Source organism: Alexandromys fortis, unplaced genomic scaffold, assembly GCF_014885135.2.
Source record: "Alexandromys fortis isolate MF-2015 unplaced genomic scaffold, M_Fortis_MF-2015_v1.1 scaffold_34, whole genome shotgun sequence".
Classification (NCBI taxonomy): domain Eukaryota; kingdom Metazoa; phylum Chordata; class Mammalia; order Rodentia; family Cricetidae; genus Alexandromys; species Alexandromys fortis.
The window spans coordinates 7,925,832-7,950,636 of NW_026067933.1; the positions used below are offsets into that span (position 1 = coordinate 7,925,832).

Sequence of the window (24,805 nt, forward strand, 5' to 3'; positions counted from 1 at the left end):
ATCACGTGATTGCTCACTGCACAGAGGTGAACAGCTGTCGGGCCTCAGATGTTCTCCTGCCTACTCCACAGAACTTAGGAGGCTCCTTTTGATTGGAATAAAAGTGCACACACTGACTTTTTAAAATGTGGCTTTAATTAATGGTGGGTGGGCAGATTTTTTTTTCAAGGAGATGCATGATGTCAGTGAATATGAACTTTAATAAGAGTAAATGTATTGAGATAAACATGCGTCTCTAATTCTCTTCTTGCGGTCATTAGGCCCCCGGTACCAACTCCCCCTTCTCACCAGCAGAAGGTCTGTGGGATCAAAATGAGAACAGGCTGAGCTCGTGTTTGAAGGCAGCCTCCTGAGCTAAGTTTCCAACTGGCCCAGCTCTAGAAAATCTCAGCCCCCAGGACTGACAGCAACATCAGTCAGGAGTCTTCTTCTGTTGCTTTTTAGTGCTTTCCAAACTGTCTGATAAGAACACCATCTACTTTTTAAAATGAGGGTATTGGTGGTGTGCGTGGGGGGGAGGGGAAGGGATAATCTATTCTATTTGAAAGAAAAGTCATCTGTTCCGAGATATATCTGTTTAGTCAATGCTAAGTCACAACTCAACACTGCCATCCACATAAGACCTCAATTTCCCCCAATAACTACAGTTAATTAATTTATTATGACAGCTGGTTAGAGCACCCTCATGTGTTTCTCTTCTGTAATACCATCTAAGTCTGTATTATTCTTTCTAACCATTTTCAAAAGACTTTATTTTATTTTTCTGCTTTCATGTTCACTTGAAGTTTGTCTTTCATTGCCTCTAGTTTTCTGGTTCCAAATAGAATTAGGAAGTAAGTTCAACTGGTTCTAGGATGTTCTTCCGCAGTTTCTTCAGGCTGTGAGTCTGAAGAAGCCAGGCTGCGAAGACTCGCAAGTTAAATTAAGACAATTTTCAGTGAATGACCAGCAAACAACACCAGGTCAGAAGCCACTGCCTGTTCTCTTCCGCGACCTTGTTGTAAGGGGCTTTGAAATTAGTCTATTCTTTTTCTTTCTTTTTTTTTTTTTCGAGACAAGGTTTCTCTGTAGCTTTGGTGCCGGTCCAGGAACTAGCTCTTGTAGACCAGGCTGGCCTCAAACTCCCAGAGATCCTCCTGCCTCTGCCTCCCGAGTGCTGGGATTAAAGGCGTGCGCCACCTCTGCCCAGCTAGTCTATTCTTTTTTCTAAGAAGAAATAACCACAAGTTCGTTAAACTTTATTAAGAGACTCTGAATCAGAATAATCTTTCAATCGAATCAAATACTGCTCATTAACAACTCTAGAAGTTTCCATAAGAATATGAATTTCCATAACAGAATTCTATAAAAATGTTTTCTCCAAAGCCTTCTCTTATTATGGTGGAAACAGAAAGGACGTGGAATTCAGTGGTCAGACTCACCTCAGCATTCGTCTTGCAATAACAGTGGCCTTGCTCGCTGTTTTTGTCCGATGTAATATTAAATGAAATATGCAGGATATGGGAAGATAGGTATAAGCAAGCAGCTCAAGCCTCTGGCAGGTACTTAGAGAGGTCTCTTTCCCGTTAGTGGAGCCTACATTGTTTAGGACTCGGATGGGAGAAGCTGGCCCAAACTGAACATGAATTGTTGTTAGTGTTTGGTCAGTCATCCGTCTACAGACTCCTCTTCTGTGCAGTCCAGTGCACATTTAAGACGAGCATAGTTTTGCTGATTTATAGAGTCCTCCTAACTGTCCTGTAAGAGGGTCTTCCCACATCTTCATAGGAATAAATGGAGCCTCAATATGTCTCATTTCAGGTGGGAAATTGCCCACAAGGAGTTAAGGGGCCCACGTAGGGTCAGATGATGAGACGCCAGACTCGGGGTTCAAATACCATTGTGTCTGCCTGTAGGCACATGTCTGTATTTCCACATTGTCTCTATTTCTGAACCTTCTAGAACAACAGCAGCTGCATCCTGTCTTTGGAAGGTGGCTTCGGTGAGGACATTTCCCCTTGCGCAGCTTCATCTCTCAGACTCTCCCAATGACCATGAGGTTGCCCCTTGTTTAATCTTTGTGTTTTTAATTTTTTTCCATACAATCTGTTTGGATCATAAGTTCCACTCCTTCAGCTCCTTCCCACCCTACCCACGAAATTGTGCTCTTTCTCTCTCTTAAAAGACCAAAAACAAATAAGAAACAAACAAAAAAAAGCCAACAACAAAGCATATCTATCAACTACTCCCGAGCACGAGACTTGCCTGGAAGTGTGGTTGATGTACCCAGTGCCACTACACGGATAAAAACTGATTTCCCGCACCCAGTAGGTATCAATCGCAAACACCTCCTAACTAGAGGTGAGATTTTGTGTTCACCCCTTTTGTGTCTGTAACTATCCTAGATTTGAAATTGTAATACAAAAGTTTTAGCAATAAAAAACATGCTATTGTAATAAGATATTACAAAATATTACAATATTTATAATGATAAAAACAGAAGCATTGATGAATGGAATAGAATTGAAGACCCAGACATAATGCCACACACAAAGGGACACCTGATTTTTTTTTTTAACAAAGACTCCTAAATAGCAATTGATTCTAACAGGGAAATGATGTTTTAATGTTGAAAACATGGCCGTGGGTCATTGTGAGCTCCATTTAAGCAACTTGATCACATTTGAAAGATTCACAGAATGTCAGCGAACGACACTGCAAGTCTGGGCCCACTGGGTGATACTTAGTTCCAAAGAGGGCTTGTCAAAGCCTCCAGGACAAACACACTGGGGAGCACTGACTCAGATGAGAAAGCAGATAGAAGAGAGAAGTGCATGGCCACAGGAATAGCTCTTAGAGTAATGGTGGCGTTTAAGTGCAAGAAAAGCTGCCTCTGGTGGCATTGTAGGGAAGGGGCTGTTAGCTGAGGAGATAAATGTCTCACACACACAGTACACACATTCTCTCCCTCTCTTTTTTTCTCTCTCTCACACACACATATACACTCACACACACACATGTTCTCACACACTCTCTCGTTCACACACACACACACACACACACACACACACACACACACACCACATGAAGCCGACAAACTAGAGACAAGAGATTTCCCATAGAGAAACACCATAAAGGTGAAGAATGACCAGGGTTCCATAGAGAAGCTACTTACAGACTTAATGGGACCATAAACAGGACATGTATCTTTGTCATACCTATGCCAAGACATTTGGATGCCCCTGGAAAGACACAATACTTCAGTTCAATTTTTACATATTCTTCAATTCCTTTTAACTCTGCTTTGAAAGAGTAATGGGTATCAAAGTTCAAATCTTTTATGATATATTTGAATTAATGATAAAATGGATTTATTAAGAGAATTGCAAGATTTCTTCTAGCTCCTTGAATTTTTGACGAGTCTCAAGTTTTGGTCTCAGGACTATTATAGCTTGCTCTCTGATATTAACTATAAAACAGAGCATTTGGTAACTTTGCTGACACTGACATTTGTAATAATAAAGCTTAATATTGTCCATGGTAATCATGAACAATTTCTAGCTATAGATGTCTTCCTGACTGGGGCAATAAGAAGGCAAACCCTATAATACTTGAACACAGCCTTGGACAGGCTGCCTATAACATTTCTATAGCATCGCCATAGAAAACAAGATGTCCAAACATACGCACCAGGTTTCAAGAAAACCTAAAAGTTAAGTACATTTTCCATGTGAGAAAACAGGAGTATTTACTAATTGAAGTGATCTGAAAATTCAGTTCGGTTGCTATCCTGCATTTTGTAGGGGAGAACCTTCTGGAATGAGGGACTCCAGCATTCAGCCCAAACAAGTACCAGGCAAAGATTGAAAAGAAGAAGCACCAAGCCCTTTTAGGGGGGGCCAAGAAACAGCAAGCATTTTTAAGTTCATCCATAGGAAATGCCTCCAAAGTAAACATAAAAAAAATCAGTATTGTATAACTTATAGGCAGAACTTTAAGGTTAAAATATCTAAATTCTAATAAAGATATCAAAAAATAGATGCCCTGATACCACTTGAAATGGGTAATAAACAAATAATGGATGTGACTTCAGAGAACTGGAATATGCTGAAAAAGAAACCCTACTCTTAAAAAATAAGGAATATCAATGAACAAGGGAGGAAAACCAAACTGTGTTTACCTCCTCTTCACCCTGCCCTTCCCATTCACACCCTCCAGCATCTCTACAGGACACAAAGTTCAGCCCGCAAGTCTGTTTCCCAGCTGATCTCCTTAATACTCAAAACTCAGATCTTGAGACATCAGAGTGAGCACCCGCCTCCGTCTCATTAAACCCCCAATTAGTGCGTATTCGATACACTATACATCTCCTTATACCATATGAACCGAAACCCAACCAAAATTAAAGTTCTCAAACAGAGGATAACTCTTAACAAAATCAGTTCAGTTCCATGAAGGTTCTGTTATTAGAGAATAACAGCTGAATTATTGTAGAGATGGTTGGTCTACGGAAATGCTAAGTCCCACATATACAAATCCCACACCTTATATTTTCTACCCAAGCAAGCCCACCTACAGTCACTATTTTTAATAGCCGACAGAACTGAAGCAATCCCAGGACCTTACTGAACGTCATAAACGTTTGCAGAAGCTAACCAATTGCACTTTCTCTAATAAGCATTCCTGCCTTCCCTGCTTCCAGTGCGTGTACAGTTGAAGGATATAAATTGTTTCGGGGGTTCAGGAACTCCTATCTTAGAGATGTGGGCCTGTCAAAAGGATTTAATTGGTAATAAATGCGCTTGGCTCTAAGCCAATCTGGAAATTAAATAATGTGTTTTTAATGTGTGTTTCCTCAGGAAAACCGATAGGACCAGAAATATGTTGGCTGCTTTGTGAAATACAACTAACTAAAAACTGGAGCAGCGACACTTCTTCAAATGCCTCAGTTTATAAGTACTCACCACATAGAGACCTAAAACAAATTATATATTTGATTTTTAAGGCAAGGTCAATTGATTATTGGCAAGTATTTTATGTAACATAAAATAGATGGCCTTTTTTTCTGATTGGAAAATTAGTATGACTCAAGTTAGAATTTGCAAGCTTGGCAATATGCATGTAAAGCATTCTTCTGTTCTTTAAGGAAACCTGATGAGGTCACCTTAGTGGTTCCTTCTGTTTGAGTTTCATAAAAGTTTATGTAGGGAACCTTCTCATTGAGGGAAGTTTGTTCTTACAATAGGCAAAATAATTCTTTTCTGAACCTACTTAAAGATGCAGACATTGTGTGAAGGAAGCTGTAGGACTCACTGAATCTGGGGAACATGTACCCAGGGTTTCGTACACCCAGGATAAGAAAACTATCAAGCGAGTTAACGTGACACCTCAGGTGTCCGCACTGTCTGCCTGTATATCTCAACTACAGCCTCTGAGAGTTCAGTATCCTCACCTGTAAAGGGGGCTAGTAGTAGACCTTACATGCTTGTGTTGATTGAATAAAATAGTTACTCTAGATGCACAACATGCTCTGGCATAGAACAAGAACTCAACGAATATTATGCCTCTTTATCATAGACTGACAGCAGGCTGGGCAAAGAAGTATAAAATAGAATCTTCTACACAATGCATGTATCCTTCTATAGTCTCTGTCTCTTTGTCTCTGTCTCTGTCTCTCTCTCTCTCTCATTTGCTTTTGATTTTGGTTTTTTGGAGACAGAGTTTCTCTGTTTAACAGCTCTGATTTTTCTGAAACCTGTTTTATAGATCAGGCCGGCCTTGAACTCACCAAGATTTACCTGCCTCTGCCTCCCAAGTGCTGGGATCAAAGATGTGTGCCACCACTGCCCAGCCTACTTTCTCTGTCTTTTAACATACAGAATTTTGTCTCTGTGATACAGAATGCTCATATCTAAAATTCCTTTTTATACTTGGAAGTTTAAAATGTTAAATTCTAAAAGTAGAAAATAGATTCTAAGTCAAAAACTTTAAAATGCTCAAAATCAAACATTTAAGGGTTTCAAAAAATATGATCAGTAAGATTTTAACACTGCAACTGGAGAATGTTAGGGAATAAAGGGTTATATATTGAGCTAAAATTGTTCTTTGTACTAGTGCTAAACACCAAAATAAGGGGGGCTACTGTTCTTGGAAGTGTCCTACCTTATCTGTCTTTCTGAAACTAGCTGTAGCACCCGAGCCAGCTTACAATGACAGGGTAACAGGACACCACAGAGTGAAAATCAGCTGGCTTTCTGGTACGCAGTGGTGGAGGAAATCCTCAAGGATCATTCTGGCCAGTCGGATGCTATAAAGATCCGTGAGAGCTCTGGAATTGACTAGGGATGCCTAACAGGATTGGGCCAATGGCCTTCAGTAAGAATCAAAAACAGGAATAGAACATGAGAGCTTTTAGGAGAGATTTCAGGGGACGACAGAGAAGTGACGGTCTAATGCATGGCAGTGTGTGTCAGAGGTTGTGAATGAAGCTGTCAGTCTCCCACTGGAGAGAAACAAGTTACAATTGATTCTTCTTTAACAGGAGGGCAGCAAAAAGAGAAAAACAATATTTATAGATAGATATAAAATTGATAAACTGAGCAATGGAAAAGTGTGTGCAATAAAATGGAAAATGACTCCCAAATTAAAATCAGTAATTTACGGATGGGAGGAGAAATTTCACAAAGCCTGATTAGTCTTCTCACCGAGATCCAAGAAAATAGTACATCTGTAAGCAAAAGTGGAAGTCTTGATATAGTGATGATAGGAGGACAAGAATTGGATGAGGAAACCTAAGAGCTCTCCCGAAAGTAAAGTCAAGTGGAGTTTAATCAGGCCCACAAACAATCCCCCATTTCTCACTTGGGTTGGAAACCAGGTACCGAATGAGCAGACAGATGGGGCAACCATGTCCATTTCACTGCTGACTGGAAAAACCCTGCACCAAGGGATGGAGCCCTGTGCCACACAGTGCTTCCAAACAGACCACACAATGTGGACTCTCCAGCCCTTTCAAAGGCTAGGCATTGAATCCCATTCATGAGTTCTCTGGCTGGTTTGTGAGGCTTGGCCATAGTGTATTCTCTTAATAGCCTAGCAGATGCCACCGTAGAAGAGAGGAGCCATTAGTCCTTCCTTCAAACTCACCAATCGGACAAGTCCATTTCCCCATTCTGGGGATAAAAGAACAAGGGATGAGAAAAACTAGAAATGTTACTCTAGTACATTTTTCCCCCTCAACAAGCCAGGAAGAAAAGTTTTTAAGAAAAAAAATTAAAATTAAAAAGGCACAGAGAATGTATTTGCAGGGTCTATGAACCAATTAGAATGCCACAAAGACTATGGGAAGTGCAGAAAGGCAAATTTAAAGAGGATATTTCAGCATTGAAGTCTACCAGTCTAAGTTGAAAAAGTCTGATAACTGTCAGGAAATGGGAAAAATGGGGGAAAACTCCTAAGGTGTGCTATTTCAGAACTCCAAGAACACAGAAAATATTCTAGAACTTTTTGTGCAAGGAAAAAAAGTGAAACAAAAGCCAAAACAAATCCATATTAAAAGGATCAATAAGAAATCCTATTTCCCACCTACAACACTGGAGGCTACACCTCCAAACTTGAGAGAAAATCATTTCCAATCCAGAATTCTATACCCAAGCAAGCTATTAATCAAATGTGAAGGCCGAAGTAAGACCTTAGACATTGAAGAATTCCGAAAATGTACCCTCTGTGCTCTATCAAGGAGTTAAGAATGTACTACAAGCAGAAAGAGCAGTCAGACAAAAGGAAAACATGGCATCCGGGGAAGTGTGTGTGTGCAGAGTAGGAGGACATGATGTTAAATCTCAGCCCTGAAGCTAGTCCTTTGTCTTACGAGCCTTCTTCATGTCAGAGAGGCTGTGCTACAGGACAGCAGATAAAATTCAGTCCCACGACATCCCTGCACTTGACCTCACACTTAACAGTAGTTAGCGACATTATTATCCCTCAGCTTCTGTGGTCCATTGATTTCTGAATCTTCTGTGGATACCCAAAATCTGAGATGTTTAAATCCCTTACATAAAATTGAGTACTATTTGCATATTACATATATGTGTCTGTATGTATGTGTGTATATATATATGTATGTACACATATTTATCTCCTTCAATCAGCATCATTTGATAATTTAGATGATACATAGCTGCTATGGCATGTTGAGTAGGGAATAACGATCAGAGAAAGTGTGAGCATGTTCAGTAAGGACACAGCATCATAGATCTGACACTACATACATGAACACGATGCTCATGAACAGTGCTCAAACGGTGAGTGGCGGAGACTGAAGACGTGTGTGCTGGCGGAGCCCATCTACACAGTGCTTCATGGGAGTGGACTCAACGCAGAGCTCACATATATAAACTCGAGTTTTAATTTGGGGGAATTTCCTGAAGTTCCTCCTAATTTTTTTTAATCCACACTTTGTTGAAGCCGTAGATATAGAGAGCCAATAAGTATTATTGTATTCAAATTTTCGAATAAGCGTCTAGATATATCATGGAAGACTTAACTGTAACTATACGGTAGTGCTCTGATTTGGTTATTCAGTCTCCTGTCATCCAATAAAATGTCACCAGTTCCTCCATCAGCAGCTGTGAATGGGAGACCTCTAACTCTTTATCCAGTGTGCCTGAAAACCTCAGGGGTGTCCCACCACTCATTCAGTTCTTCTGTGCGGTCTACCAACACGCAAAGCCATTGAATTGGGGGGTCTCACACCTTTGGGCGCCTTCTTTCATTCTCCCCAAAACAGCCACAGGGGAGATGGTTACTTGTGGAAATGCTTTCATGATAATTCAGATATCCTAGAAACACAGAGTGGGAAGCAACTGTAATTAGATAACTAGTTTCCCGGTCCATAAAAATGCAGTGCCCACCCCTGCCACAGGCCATTTCTTGTGCTCTGCCTTCCAGAGCAGGAACTCCTTGCCCTCTCTCCTGCAGTCCGGGGACCTGACGCTCAGCCCAGGCTGTGTATCAGAATTACCTGAAGAACTGCAAGTCCTCCCTTTCAGGGCCTGGGCTTCATGCCTGCCCCACCCCCTCAAGGTTCTGATTTACTCGGCCTGGGAAGGAGCTGCAAATGATCCCCAGGTGATTTTAATGCGCCGCCAGAAACAAGAACCGCGGCTCTGCTCTCTCCAGTTGCCAGGGAACAGTCCTCGGATTCCCGAAACTTTACTACACAGAGTAGCTGGAGTCTTCCCCTCGCTTGCCAGACTCTGCATTTCCTCAGACCACAGCCGGGTTGTAAAAGAACATTTTCCCTTCCTTCTCTGCGTGGACACATATGCTGAGCTCTAAAAAGCGGGGCATACCGTATATATTGTTCTGCATTTTGTTTTCATCACTTGACTTTCTTTCATGCATAAGACACTGACCTGCCTCGTCATTTAAAGAGCCACAAAATGCCGACATTCACCAGGTACCTGAACTTACATAGCCATTTTTCCACTGATGCCATCCTGGTCTCATAGTTTGCTATTGCAAATACAACAGAGTGAATTTTTGATTTCTCCTAAGAAGGGAGGGAAATGAGATGGAAGTTTCCGGAAGATCCCAATGTGACTGAGGATTTTGTATGTTTGTTAAGGAAGACTGCAGATCTGGGAGTACAGAGTTCTTTTTCGGTCTAGCTAGTGACTAGAGATCTTACTGTCCTTATTGTCTTGATTTTGGAATGGGAAAACTAATTTTTTTCGCTTAATTGTTTTACATGCCTGATAGTGCGTGTAAATCACTGTGTGTAGAGCCTGACTCAGTCTGGTTAAGACCTCAGTAAATGGTTGCTGTGGTCAGTGAATGCTATTGTAGGACTAGAGATGTGATGCACTTGCTAGACGCTTGCACGAAGCTTGGACAGAATCCAACTACCAGCAACACATAAAAACTGGGTGTGCTGACAGATACCTGTAATCCGGTGGAAACAGGTCAAGGTCATTCTTTGCTACACAGTGAAGCAGAGGCCAGCCTGGGCTACATGCGATCTTGTCTAAAATAAAAGCAATGGGGTTATTAGAATTCAAGACCCTCATAGTGTGGCCCCTCATAGTGTGGCCCCATGCTTTCCTCTCTCCTCACGTAGTCTGGAACAGAATCTCAGAGCACAGATGATCAACCCTCTACTTCTCTGTTTGAGTTGCGCTTTGCTGCTTTCAGGGTTAAGGCTGTGATTTTAAAAGCTATAAATTCTGCAAATAGAAAAGGTACAGGTGGATCCTAAGTGCAAGTGTTGGACATGCCGTGTAGTAACTGGAGTGGAGATGTGGCACAAGCTAGTAAGGGAGTGTGAGCTCTCCGCTATGGTCTGTCACTAACCCACAGACATGAACTGACTTGGGTACTTTCACCGGGGTGGATAGACACTAAATAATGAGGAGAACTTACTGTCCTGGATCACAAGAGGTCTGGATGTTGGGCAAATCTTAGTAGGGCTCATTGAGCATCTCCACAACACTCTCCAGAACCCAGTTCCTCACATCTTTCAAGACTACGCATACAGCTTCATACATTATCCTGATTATCCTGTTGCTGATCTTGTGTCCTTTGTGTCGTACAGTACCAAAAAAAAAGTCATCAAGAGACAAAGAAAAAGCATTTCTCCTTATGTCTCTTAGAAAAAGTAAAGGAAACTTCCTTCCAAGCCGGACACCCATTTACCCGGAATCCCATTAATACAAATTGAATCATCATGGTCCACACGCTAAGAAAAGTCAGTGTGTGAGCAGGAAAATGAACATTCGTGATTTAGGCTGCTCTGGGATCAGAGAGGCCCTGGTCAGGCCTGGAGCATGCAGCTTCACAACCCCTAAGTAAAGCCGGTAGGTAGTCAGCAAGGGAGGAAATGTGTTTACCCAGATCAGCAGCATCTGCCTCTACCATGTGCCTCTGTAGGCATCGCTTAGGTGTGTTTTGCAGATCCAAACTTAGTATGCAAATCTTCCCACTAACCATATGAGAATGTCAGCTTTGCAGTTTGTCACCTGGAAACTTAGCATGACAAAGGCAGGGCAAGGATGTTTCCTGGTATTTTTAGAACTGGGAATGTTACTAACAAATGAGTAGCCTAGCTGCAAAAAGGAATATGGGAGGAAGAGAAAGGGTGGAGTCAGTACTTGGCATGGAGTGTGTTCTATAGGATGCTCTCAGATCTTAGGAGAGAAGCTTTTAGACAAAGTTGGGGAGCCTAGAAGGTATTCCTTGGGTTGTGTTTGTCTACCACTGGATAGTCCAGTGAGCCTCATCCCCAACACCTGGAATGTAAATCATTGGCAAGAGGATAATTTTTACATTAAGATGCCCTCTATAGACGTCTAAGTTCCCATAATGTAGAGAATCCAATTCTTTTTCTTGGCCTTGTGTTGCTGGTCCACAATCAGAAGGACTTAGCCCAGGTATACGGGGGCACAGTCTTGTTTATGCCTGGCAAAGTGGGAAACACTATGTGGATGCCAATACTCTAAGTTGGAAGACAACCAACGATCCAGCCACATAACCAAACAACCTGAGGCCACTGTGACACCTGGCCTGTAACTGTGGTTCTCTTTGCCCTTGAATGCTTTTGACATATTTCCGGGCTGGTGAGTAAACAGACACTGACTTCTGGAATGGAAATCCTCTCTGTACACCTGACTCTACCATATCTTGGTCAGACAGCAAGTCTGTGCAAGAGGAAAAGCCAGGTCAAGCACTAAGGCAAAACGACCATGGCGAGGTCACTAGGGAGAGGCAGCTGAAAACAACGTGAACATGTGAGGGGCAGTGCAGGCTGGCTGAGACCTGAGCTCCCGGCAGCATAGTTCATCTACCCTTCTGTCATCTGACTTGATACTTCATCCCCCACAGATACACCAGAATCTCAGAGAGAGTGCACACAGGGTTGAGAGTCCTGCCTTCAGTTTCTTAGGAAGAGAGACTGTGAAGGTTTTGCTCAGGTAACACTTTGAGCAATGGTAATACCATTAAGGGATCCACTACCCCATTTACCTCCGTCCTCCCTTAAGATCCCTCTAGTTTGGGGATTCAAATGGGTTGGCAGAGAGGCTCTGCTGTGCTGTTTTTGAATGAGGACCAAATACAGAAACCGGTGGATCCCCAGGGTTTCTGGTCTTTTTAATAGCGTTTCTTGGTGTCTCTGGATTTGAGTTTTCAATACTCACAACCCACTAGCACCAGTATCATATTAAGGGGTCTTTGGATATTATTTTTAAAAACAACAAAAGAGTTGAAAAACAATGAACAAAAGATGAGAAAAAACTTAGAGAAAGTCTGTCATTCTTGGAATAGGAATCCCGTGAAATAGAGAACAAGGGGAGGGTTTTCAGCAGACACCTGCTGTTAGGTGACATTTTGAAATCCTGATGAGCAAGAGTGCATACAGGTAAATGTGTACTCTTGCCCGTCTGGGTTTCTTCCACCCATTCTGCATGCATCCCTGAAGCTCAGACAAGTCACAGTGGCTCCTTGAGCCCTGAATTCCCTTCTGTAAAGTGGGAAGGATGCTAGCTTGAGGTTTTTCTGCAGACCTTGAACATGATTTATTCTCCTTACTTAAATATGTTGAGGGGCAGTGGGGCAAGGCAGGGGAAACTCTCTCTGTCAATGGTGTCCCAACACCAGAGCAGAAATTTCCTTGGATAGTTCTGGGGTCTACCTGGCCTTCCCTTGTCCACAGCACTCACCCCCACAGAAGAGCAGTCTTCTTGTCAGGAGCCAGCATGTCCCAGTTTCCCTTGCTTCCTTACAAGGAGCAAAGGAGGCACAGCTGGGCCATCTAAGCTATATCACTTGGCCAGAGCTGTGGGATAACCTCTGAGATAAGATATGTCTCAGCACAGCTTGGCCTATCCCCCAATAGCTGTGTTCCTTTGGGCAAGAGAATTACTCTCTCTAAGATTGACTTTTTCTCCTCCTAAAGTTGAAATGGTTGAAGTGCAGGAGGGGACTGTTGCAGTGCAAGAGGGACTGTTGCAGTGCAGGAGGGGGCTGTTGCAGTGCAGGAGGGACTGTTGTAGTGCAGGAGGGGGCTGTTGTAGTGCAGGAGGGGGCTGTTGTAGTGCAGGAGGGGGCTGTTGCAGTGTAGGAGGGACTATTGCAGTGAAGGAGGGACTGTTGCAATGCAGGGGGGCTGTTGCAGTACAGGAGGGACTGTTGCAGTGCAGGAGGGGCTGTTGCAGTGCAGGAGGGGCTGTTGCAGTTTATAAAGGGACTACTGTGGCATATAACTGCATTGAGACCGAGTGTACACAACATTCCATATGTGGTCACAATATCTGAGTCACTGGACAATGAGTCTTAGCAATTGTGTTATCAATCAGGTTTGGGTACAGGTTGTGCATCCCTCACTCTAAAAAAAAATTTAAATCAAATTTGTTCCCAAATCTGACATATTTTCTATAATGGCATGATGGTGGGATGGAAAATTCTCTACCTGGCTACATGAGACAGGTTGCGATCAAAACAGAAGCAATCCAAACTCCAGTATAAAATTATCTTCCAGCTCCGTTTCCAAAACTTATACATAAATGAGTTTCCAGTTCACACTAGGATCCCATCTTAAAGACATCTCATATTATATGTGCAAATATCCCCCAAATTCAAAACACTTCTGGTTTCTGATAGAGGGTGCTCAACATTGTAATAGTATGCATTTTTAAGATGGATAAGTTATTATGTATTAGAAAATATTTCATTTCCTCTGTCTTTAAATTGTTTTTGAGAAAGAAGTGGGAAGATCAAGAAATTGCGTAAGAAGGAAGGGGGCAGTATCCGGGAGGAGTGTGGAGAGGGGAAAGAATATTATCAAAATATATTGTATGAAAAATGCTTTAAATTAAAAATAAATAAGCTGGCTTATACCCTATAAAACAGTGAGCGTTGGTTACATGGATTGTAGATGGGGTTCACAGAGTCTCCCATCTTTTCTCTACCTAAGGCTACAGTTTCCATAGTGTAGCCAAAACGACCAACAAGTGACAAAGGATGATGCAGAGCCCCAGGCTCTGAGGTAGAGAAAACTCATAGCTCAGTCCTGTGCTTAGGTCCACCCCCACTGAGCTCCCCTCTGTCTTTTCCTGTAGGCTGTTAAGCGGTTCTTGAAGCAAGAATGCAAGTGTCACGGTGTGAGCGGCTCGTGTACTCTGAGGACATGCTGGCTGGCCATGGCTGACTTCAGGAAAACAGGCGACTATCTCTGGAGGAAGTACAACGGGGCCATCCAGGTCGTCATGAACCAGGATGGCACTGGCTTCACGGTGGCCAATAAGAGATTTAAGAAGCCAACGAAAAATGACCTCGTGTATTTTGAGAATTCTCCAGACTACTGTATCAGGGACCGGGAGGCGGGTAAGTTCCGAGAATTCCTTCAGGGAGCAATGCTCTACAATCTAACTGGGTACCTATACTTTTCAGCAGGCCATTTGTATAATTGCAGATGCCTGCCTACAGGCTACAGGCTCATGTCCTTTCTAATTCATACTGAAACTGCACAGAAAATTCTCCAAAGTATCTAGAGAAAGAGGTTGATACTTGTGCAGGTTCTGAAGAAACACAAATGAACAAGAAGGTGTGTGGCAAAGAGTCAAAACACGCAGGCCGGCAGAATTCCTGCTTGCACAGAATTCTAGTTAGGGGGCTAGAGAAAGGTTGTGTGTGGTTGCCCAGCATCTTTCCTGAGCTGAGCAGGGGACAGTTTTGTAATAATCTTCCCCCATGACACATCCCAGCACTGTGACTCGGAGATGACCCCAGGGCTTGGGAATTTAGCCTCTCCTGAAGCCTGCTCTGGGTCTCGATCCCATGCTTTGTTCAGTGTAATTACAGTTGTCAGACATTAAAGAGCAAGGATGAACCCCCATTCTTTTGGCCATAGGTGGGCTGTGTACAGGGAGTTGTGATTAGTGGTGCCTCATTATTCAAGCCACGCCCTTCCCTTGCAAACAACATGTGCTCTATCTTGAACTCCAAGAGTCACACTTCTAGCCTGGACATAGCAGCTGTCTCCACCTGTCTGCTTTCATAGATGTGTCCTCCCCACCTCTCGCCCTCAAGGTCAATATTAGGCTGCAACGACTCCGAAGATTCTAGAGCAAAATAAGAATGAGTGAAAAGGCCTCAGCCGACAGGAGGTGATGGGAACCCACAACACACTTTGGCTCAAGACGTTTGCTTACTGGGAAGCAATGGCATTTACTATCAGAAAAAAAAAATAGCCTTCACTTTAGATTCTGGGTTTGTTTTCCATTCGGAAATAATTGCAAAAGAGTCAGTGAGACAAGGCAGATGCAGCCAGCTGCTAAAGCTAGATTAACTGATAGGCAAGATTACCAGGGAGCATCATAAGAAGCCTGGAGCTCTTTTTCTGTCCTTAGTTGTTAAAGTTCCTTTGGAGTTGGATGAGTTAGCTGCCTGCAGCCTTTAGCATGTTTGTACATGTAGACTATAAATGCCCACTGCTGAGCATAAATACTGATTCTGTACCCTGCTGCATTCCTGTCATGTTTTGGGACTGCTACCAAGTTATCCTACCTTCCAGACAACAAGCTAAATGGAACCACACTGAAAACTGTTGCTTTGATATAAGTCAACCCAGGGCTTCGCTTCTCCCCTTAGCTAACTATTCGACTCTACGCAGGCCATGGACATGGGGTCCCCTTAATCATTTTAGGTCCCAAGAATAGACACCTGTGTACTGAGCACTGTCCTAAGATCACTGTGCACCTCCGTGGTCATGTAGAATCTATGAGGCAGTCCTAAGCCTCCAGCACTATAACAAGACTGTAAATTTTTACCCGAGGAATACGGGACAAAATGATGAATGCTCCTTAGCAATCAGCACCAGCCAAACTCTCATCCCAGTTCATAGAGTCAGATGACCAGCCTTGAACATCCCTGTCCACATTAGACAGTTAAAATTGAACGCCCTATTCCGGCATCATATATGGAAGGGAATGCATGTCTGGCTCCATGCTTGGCCTGAGCCTTGAGCCTAACACATCTGTTTTGCCTATTTCCTAAGCATGACTGTGAGAAGACATAAAGATCAAAATTTCATATCGGGTCTTTAAAAAACCATAGACTTTTCTGGTTATTTGGGTTGAAACAGTTTGCATAATGAAGGAAATGGGAATGCCTGTTGAGTATTTTCTTCCTCATTGGTATCCTGGGAACTGAAAAACATACTTCCTCATCATACAGAAGTTTCTGAATGTAACTCTCATGCCCTTTTAAGCTATTGAATTAATTACTCTTACAGACTTCATTCTTCACATTTGTATTAGAATGGGATTCTGTTTTCTGTTTTTAAGTGTGTGTGTGTGTGTGTGTGTGTGTGTGTGTGTGTGTGTGTGTATGTCTGTCTCTGTGTGTGTGGTGCTTGAGAGTACAAGTATCTGCCAGAGGTCAGGAATGTCAGAACCCCTGGAGCTGGAGATACAGGTGGTTGCATGCATCCCAGGGGTCTAAGGTTGGATCTCCTGCCAGAGCAGTAGACACTACTGAATGTTGGCAGTCTGCATCTTGACCATAAAATCATAGGCATCATCTGTTCAGTGCCCATTGTATCCCAGGCTCGGTCTGTATGCTTTCATGGATTATGGGCCTCTTGTTTTATAGGAGTGGGGACTGAAGCTCTAGGGGGCAAGAACTTTGCAGAACTCTCTGTCTGCCCTTTCTGTCATTTTACTCTGCCTCTAGTTGTCTTAGTCAGAAGGGCACATAGTTAGAGGACCGGCTTCCAAAGTAAGCTATATAATTTGATCTTTTATTTCTATACTTTCTTAGAAATGTTTTAGTTCATCTAATTGAAAAATAAGTGAATATTTTGGTTCTTGGGTGTTATTGATCAAACAGGAGCCGTCCTGGTCTTTTTCAGTATCCAGTTCCAATATAATACATCACATTTCCAATGTGTTTACCAGATTATTTGTAATTGTATGAAATATATAGAAATAATGCCCTCTGTAGCTGTGCCCAAGAACATGCCAAAGTCATTCATGTGACCTGAAAAGTTTCTTTTTTAATTTTGGTAACTACGTGCGATGATTTTCATAAACTATGGCTCAGAACATCTTATATCCCATTAGACAAAAGTCCACTTTGTTCAAAGAGTATTTCTGATCACAAATACTTGGAGTGTTATGCAAATAGCCACAGGGGTGAGGTGGAGAGAGCTTCACTGCAGCCTCTCATGGGTGGAGGTCATGGCCGTCTTCAAAGGAGGATCTTCCCTGACTGGGATAAGCTCCTGTGGTGTGTGCTCTACTAAACTGCTCCACACCACACTGGAAGTTTCCGGGTTCAGTCTTCCCAGAGCAGCCGCTAGCCTCTCTGGAGAGAGAGAGAGAGAGAGAGAGAGAGAGAGAGAGAGAGAGAGAGAGAGAGAGAGAGAGAGAGAGAGAGAGAGAGAGAGAGAGAGAGAGAGAGAGNAGAGAGAGAGAGAGAGAGAGAGAGAGAGAGAGAGAAAGAGAGAGAGAGAGAGAGAGAGAGAAAGAGAGAGAGAGAGAGAGGTGAAAGATAGCTCTGAGAGCCCTGAGAATGGAGGTCTCCTGTATCTAACTCACAGTGAGGGCAGGAGTCTTTCCCTTGGTGGAAGTAAGGCATGGGGACTTTCAGTCTACAGGAGAGAAGCAGCCAGCCTGAGTCTGTAACAGAATGAACACTCACTGTGCTAGAATAATCTACTGTAGGAAGAGTTTGGTTTCCAGTAAATAGAACTCTCAGTGCTTAAAATGACCTATCATTAAAACGATTTTTTTTAATTAAAAAAGGGCCAGACAAGCTCCAAGACAGAACAAAACTTTGTAGTAATGTTTAAATCTGCACATACATTGCTTTTCTTTCTTAATGGTTTTGTTTACTCTATTAAAAGTCATACCTGTGCTCCCTATTTTTCATCTTCTCACCCTTAACGGTCGATTTGAAATAATGAACACTTAATATTCAGTTTACTGGGCACCTTCCCCTGGAGAGCACTAGAAGACCAAACGTGGTTCTCTGGTGGTTATGGGTGAGTGTGGTGTTTGAACTAATTGCCTATGGTCTTGCTGTTCCCCACTACATCCTGATAACAGTGCCGAGGAGTGCACTGGAGTGATTTGCTGATTGTGTTTATGTAGTGGATACATCTACGGGTCCACTTCATTATTCTCCATAGTGGGGCCCTCCTCAGAGACCCATATGACCAGAATCAGGGGATTCCCTTACTTTTCAAACTTCTCATTAAAGTTTAGAAAACCAATCATTTGGTTGTCCATAGTCCTGGTTTAGCCCTGTTATCAGAAAAGAGGAAATCCAAGGACACTTTGTTCTTAGCATCTCTGATACTTAGAAAGGGTGAAAAGTGTTTTTTTGCAGAGCTCTCAATAGATATCACTTTGAGCAAGCCATGTCTATTTTGAAAATGCATCCTGCCTTGATTTTTTTCAACATGTAGATCCAACATCTCTAGCAAGTAACTAACTTTTTAAATGATTCCAGCCATTAAGACTTCTGTTGGAATTAGTGTGACATCTTGGTTATTAAGTCATTTCTCCAAGGAAAGCCTGACACATTGATACAAGGATTCACAGAGTGGCTGGCCCTGAATGTTTCTGGTGAGAACACATCATTGGTAAGGATGCTGAGACCACAGCTGAGTTCCCGACAGGTCAAGCCTGCACCTACCCTAACTCTTGGCAGTGGTCCCCTCACTTTCAGATCAAGAAAACAGACTCCCAAAGTTTTGTGATTTGTCCAAGATTTCATGGGCTGGAACTAGTTAACAGAATAAAAGGAGTAGATAAGAATCAGAACAAAACAATGCATATTTTTCTCACTATACTTTCCCTCTTTGGATCCTTAGGAAATCGGGGAGGGTGGTCTTCTGTAATAGAGATTCAGTATGAAGACATGGACCTTTAATGGGGGAACCCACAAAACTGGGGGCTCAAAACTGATCAGAATTAAAGAGCCGCATTTGGATTATGTCAAAGCCCTTCTCAGTTAGAAGCTCTCCACGGCTTTTTCCTTTTGTTCCCCCTTGCGTAGTGTGCATGTGTGAATGTGTACATTACTGTGTGTGCACGTGTGGAGGCCAGAGAGGATATTGTCTTCCTCTATCATCCTCTGCCTTATTCCCATTGGGCGGGATCTCTTACTGAACCTAATGCTTGCCATTTTGGCTAGACTGGCTGGCCAGGAAGCTCCCAGGACCCACCCATCTCTGCCTCTCACCACTGGGGTTACAGGCACGCACAATCTGTGCCTGGCTTTCATCTGTAGGCTGGGGGTTTGCATTCAGCTTCTCATGCATTGAGCCATCTCCCTAGCCTACCACTTCAAATTTTTAAGGAAATATCTTTACTTTTTTCCTAATAAATAAGAAGAAACCTTTGAAGAAAAAATTGTGGAAACAATAACCAAACACACCCCTTATTCTGTAGCTGAAGAAGACAAGTGTTTTCTGCTGATCAACTATAAATACCTGAGGTGCCGCCAGGTTCACAGAACGCTAGGACCTGTGTGAGGCTGGGCATGTGATAATTTGCAGGCCAAATTGGAGCCCGCATCTTAGAGAGGGACTTCTGGGATGAGCACTCCGGTGGCTCTGGAGTTATCTAGTCTGGTGATTGCCCCCAGGCCTCTGTAAATCAAAGCAGCCCTTCAGTTAGAGATAGGTACATCTGTAAGGAAGGAATGCTGCCCTCCCCTGCAGAGGAGGTGTCTGCACCTAATCACAGACCACTTTCACTGGGTATGATGTAAAACTCTCACCCGGGGCCAGAGGTCATCCCGAGGTCTCCTCTCCAACCGGAGGAAACAAGCGAGCCTCCATCTCTACTCCAGTCAAGTTCAAAAACAAATGAAGCGCTTGTGTAATGTGCTGCCCTCTGAAACCCCAAAGCCGGACGGGCAGCTGTTCCTGGGGTCACTATTTCTTCATTCCTATGCAAGCTATTTGGTAAAGTAGCCCTTGAAGTCCATGGCAACCCGGTTCCTAAAATCAAAATGTACAGAGACTGGTATTCTGGATAAGTCTTGTGTTGTGACCTGACTTGCAGACACTCGTGAGCATTGACTCTATCCTGGGATGCAATTAAAAACAAGGAAATAAGATTCTAACCAATGGATAAAGTCTACTTAAATATTAGTATGTGCACCTAATGCCAGAACATTTTAAGTCACTCATTTCTTTACTGAAGAAATATGGAGATTGTTCAATATGCCGGACACATAAACCCTTGGCAGTGCCAGGAAGGCAGAGTTGGTTGGTCCTTGCTATCAAGACTTCACCTACCATGGGGTCTCTATAGGGGACCCAGGCAGCAGCCAGGCAACACTACACTGTGACAGGGAGCACTCAGTCTGAGACAGGGGTCCTAGGCTTTGCTCCTTGCTTCCTGTATGTTCATTACTTTGACAATATAAGGAAGTCGCTCACCAATTTATGCTCTGAGACTTACAGAAGTTAATGAATTAATATCTAAAGGGTGCAAAGAGAGCCCAAACAGGACTCTATGGAGAAGGTTTTAGTGGGACTTCTAAATGATCATTTACACAAAAAATTATTAATGCTGCACAATTAATAGTAATTTCAATCTAGCAAACCATTGTTTCAAGTTTGTAAGTGATGCATAATACATATGGAAACCTTTTGAGCCTCAAAACACTCCGTTGTCTAGTGTACTGCTTAGGCTCCCGGCCTGTCCTGTCCTGTTAGCTCATCTTACACCTCAGTGGCTACTTTATTCCCTTCTACTTTGCGGTTTTGTGGATTCTTTTTTCAGAGTTTTCTCAGGACCTTCATTTTCCTTTCCATACTTTCTTCATGGTCTGATCTTTTCCCTCCTTTCAGCTCTAAGTATCTCTATCAATACTGTTCTCTTGCTTTATCCTGTGTTTAGTTCCCTGCCTAATAAACTTATTTACTGACTTCCTTCCAAGTTGGACTGCTGATTTGTCCCACTCTCAAAACTTGTCTCCCCCTATTTTCCAATGGATCCACCCTCTGCTATGGAGGCCAACCCAGCAACATGCAAGCCAGTCGCAATCCTCCCTTCTCTTTTGCCTGTATCGCCCACATCAGAACTTCTGAAATGTATGCAGGACCTTTCTGCTTCTCCATGTTCATCGTCATCTCAGAGACCCAAGCGCAGCTCAGTTTCTGCATTTATAGAATGGGCCAGTGGTTAATTGTTAGTTACCTCTCGGCCCCAGCCGGCCTAGCTGGGACTCCCATGTTGCCCAATACTCAGTATATGGACGTGATGGACTGAACCAATGTTCATTCGCTAGCTCAGTTATGTACTCGACAGCTTAAAGGTAGCTTGGTTTCCTTGCAGAGAATTACGAAGCCTGTATGTTTTTCTGTTTTTAGCACTGATTAAAGGGCTCTGCCTGTAAAATGGCCAGTTTGCAGTGTTAACTGAGTGTTAAATAGGACTCCTGCTTTAGTGGGCTTTTCCCGAGATTCATGGTTATGTGATGCTGCTTGTCAGCCTTTCCCCCGGACGAGACGGAAGATGCCAAACACACAGAGTAACAGACTACATCTCTGCTTCCTGCCGCCCCGTGCGCTCCGTTCTTTTACTCCTCATTTCCATCTGATTTCACTATTAGTGAAAACAAAGTGTTTTCCTATCCAAAGCCATTCATTATATATTTATACATATAGCTACAATATATATATATAACATATGTAAGTATATATAATCTACAAATACATATGTTATCTTTCAAAACACAAATTTAGGATATAAAAATGCTAAAATGACTCTGTCAGTCGGAATGAATGTAAAATTCGGTAAACAAATTTTATAAGTCATTTTGTAGATTCTTTTCCTCGACATCGTTTGAACCACTAACAACAAATTAATCACGGCATAGGTGAGTGGATTTGGGGGGTGTGTGTGATACACAGCAAAGCTTATTGCTAACTGCTGTATTAATGGTTGCAGACAAAGAGAAATTTTTAAAGTACACAAGATAATGAATTTGATTTTTTAGCTTTCCCATTGAAATTTGCTTATGTAAATTCCACATTATTAGAGTACAACCAAGCCCTGCATTATGGATAGACATCTCAGAGTCTATAATTTATTCTCTACTACTATTTATGTTGATTGGGAAGCTTTGTTTCTCCTTAATATATGCTTCACCTTGTAATTTCTATGGCTCTTGTGATTGAGAATGGATTAAATTGTTCATTTTGCTCTGCTGTAGTACAGATCCCTAACCTGCTGCCATAAACTCACTTAAGTTATCAATATGAATTTCTCCTATTTCAATATGAGCCATGCTCTGATATGGTAGCAAATATATATAATCTCACCTCTCTCAGAGAGCTGAAAGTCAGCCTGGGCTACGCATAAGATCATACCATCAAAAAAATAATAATAACCCCAAATAACTGCATACAATTTAAAAAATAAGAATGTACCACATTTCTGGCATGCACTCTCTACACTAAGTGGAGACATTTAAAGAAGGGTAGGCTTAACTGCTGGGCTTCCACTGGGTACCTGCAAACTTCAAACACTTTTTTTGAAAAGACACTTCTCCAGACAATTGGAAAGCTGTTCTTAAATTTTTTGGTTGCGAGCCTAGTTTTTAACAGTTGAGCCATCTCTCCAGCCCACTGTTCTTAGTGTTTAATAAGCTGTCCTTAATATTGTATTAAGAAAACAAGCAATTGTGCATTGGTACCTGAGTACTATACACTGTGTAAAAGAAAGCATGGGGCCCATCTTTTATCCCGAGGAAGGTGGGCTCAGACATTATGAAATAGTACATGGAGCCAACTGCAGGAAGTGTATTATAGGCCTACTAGGGAGTGTGTTGTAGGTCCTTGGAACTTGTCCAGACAGAGTATACGCCGTGGAAGATGTTGATGCGGGCCTGAATCTTAAAAAGGTGAAAAGAATTCCCATGGAATGGAGGGAGAGGAAAGTTTACAGAGGGCAGGGAATCTCAAAGAGCACAATCTAAGGGCTATAAGTGATGCCAGAGAGTCACTTAGTTCATTGGGGAGGAGAGAGCCTATTTGGAGAGTATGCAGGCTGGGAGTTCAAGGAACATGTAGCCGGGTGAGTGTCGGGGTTGGGAGAGGGAGAACAGGAAATGACTTGGACAAGACTAGATAGACCAGGTATTGCAAGTCTGAGTCTGGCCATAGCAATGTTAATTCCATTGTAGAATTTCCTAGCCTAAAAGGACATGCCTTTCCCATGCCAGTCGAACTTTTCCAAGCTGGGAAGATGAATAAAAATGAGTAAAATCATCTGAGCTAAGTACAGATATTGCCTTTCCTAAGTAGCATTAGCTTTGCAATCCTTCACGTGAGGAAGGGGGAAGGCCCGCAAGCAGATGGATGTGCGGTCTCTAACGTTTGCTCTGCAACATTCTTTTGTTCCCTCAATAAATCTGTGTCATTAATGACAATGTGTAAGTCAAGCAGAGGAGAAACAGCCTATTGGATGACAGGCTTAAGTGAATCTTGCTGTAGGCCCTAATGGTCAACATATGGGGCCTCTGTTGGACTGAGTGGCAGGAATTTCTGAAGATAGAGGAAGGGAGAGGAAGGGGTAGTGGGGAGGGGGAGGGGAGGGAGAAAGGGAGTGAGAGATAGAGGGAGGAAGGGAGGGAGGGAGGGAGAGAGAGAGAGAGAGAGAGAGAGAGAGAGAGAGAGAGAGAGAGAGAGAGAGAGAGACGCACCCTTCCTCCAGGTTTCAGAGGTATGGGTCTGGGAACTATTAGCCAAAGCCCCCCGTCCCTCCTCTGCTGTCAGGAAGATGCATGTTGGTGGAGACAGAAATGTTTTTACACTGGGAACCCTGACTCCATTATTAATTTTATGGCTCTGGGGATGGGATGCTTGATTCTGTAAGTTCCCTTGATATTGCCCCACCAAATATGATATGTGGTCCAAAAAACATGCGATTTAGAAACTTCCCTTCTTTTCCCAAACACATGTGAGCTCTTATTGTGAGTTGGAATGAGGGCACAACCCAGGGGGAAGAAAGGCACGTTTAGCCAGAAGCAGCACCCTCCACCTTCCCATGACATAGGCCCTCCCCGTCGGCAGAGACTGTCTGTTTATGGACGGTCCCAGAGTGTAGGCAGCCAATCTGAACGACTGTTTGGGGTATGACAGGAAGGCAGGAGTCTGAGCCCACAGGTCTCTGTGTCAGGGAACTGAGCTCTGTCGCCAGGCGGGCAACACATCTGGGCGGATTTCACCACCAAAGCAGAGCGACCTGTGAACTACATAAGTCAAAGCATAACAAGAGGACGTTATAAAGCATCATGACTTTTCAAAGTAAGTGTGTTAATTCAAAAAAAGAGCACCCAAATACATGCGCGTCCTTAAAAGATGACAATCTGGGAGGTCTGAGCGAGAGGACCATGACCTGAAGCTATTTTTCAAATGTCTAATTGGTATTTTGAAACCACCATCCATGCTGCCTGACAACCTGAGCTGGGAACTATATAAAAGTCAGACACAATTGTGGGTGTATCTGTGATCCCCCTGGAAGGTCATGGGCTAGCTTGATGTAGTTAAGAAGTCAGCAGGAGACCCTGTTTCAAACAAGGTAGAAGCAGAGGCCCAGTACCCACGGTCATCCTCTGACCTCTACATACACTGTACTTACACTCTTACATGCATACACAGATACCATATGCACATAACATGTACAATTTTTTTTTTTACAAAAGAGAGTGTACCAGTCCAGGGCAAATGCAGCATAAACCACCGTATTAACAATTCCTCTTTATTTTCTCACAAAACCCTATGTGACTAAACAGCCAACAACAT

General features: G+C 42.9%; 1 protein-coding gene across 1 annotated transcript in view; it reads left to right on the plus strand.

Moving 5' to 3' along the window:
- Positions 1 to 24,805, plus strand: part of Wnt2 (Wnt family member 2) — a 40,722-nt gene that overhangs the window by 9,418 nt on the left and 6,499 nt on the right. The window contains exon 4 of the mRNA XM_050145957.1: positions 14,094 to 14,358. Coding sequence (XP_050001914.1) covers positions 14,094 to 14,358 — 265 coding nt within the window. The remainder of the gene's footprint in view (positions 1 to 14,093; positions 14,359 to 24,805) is intronic.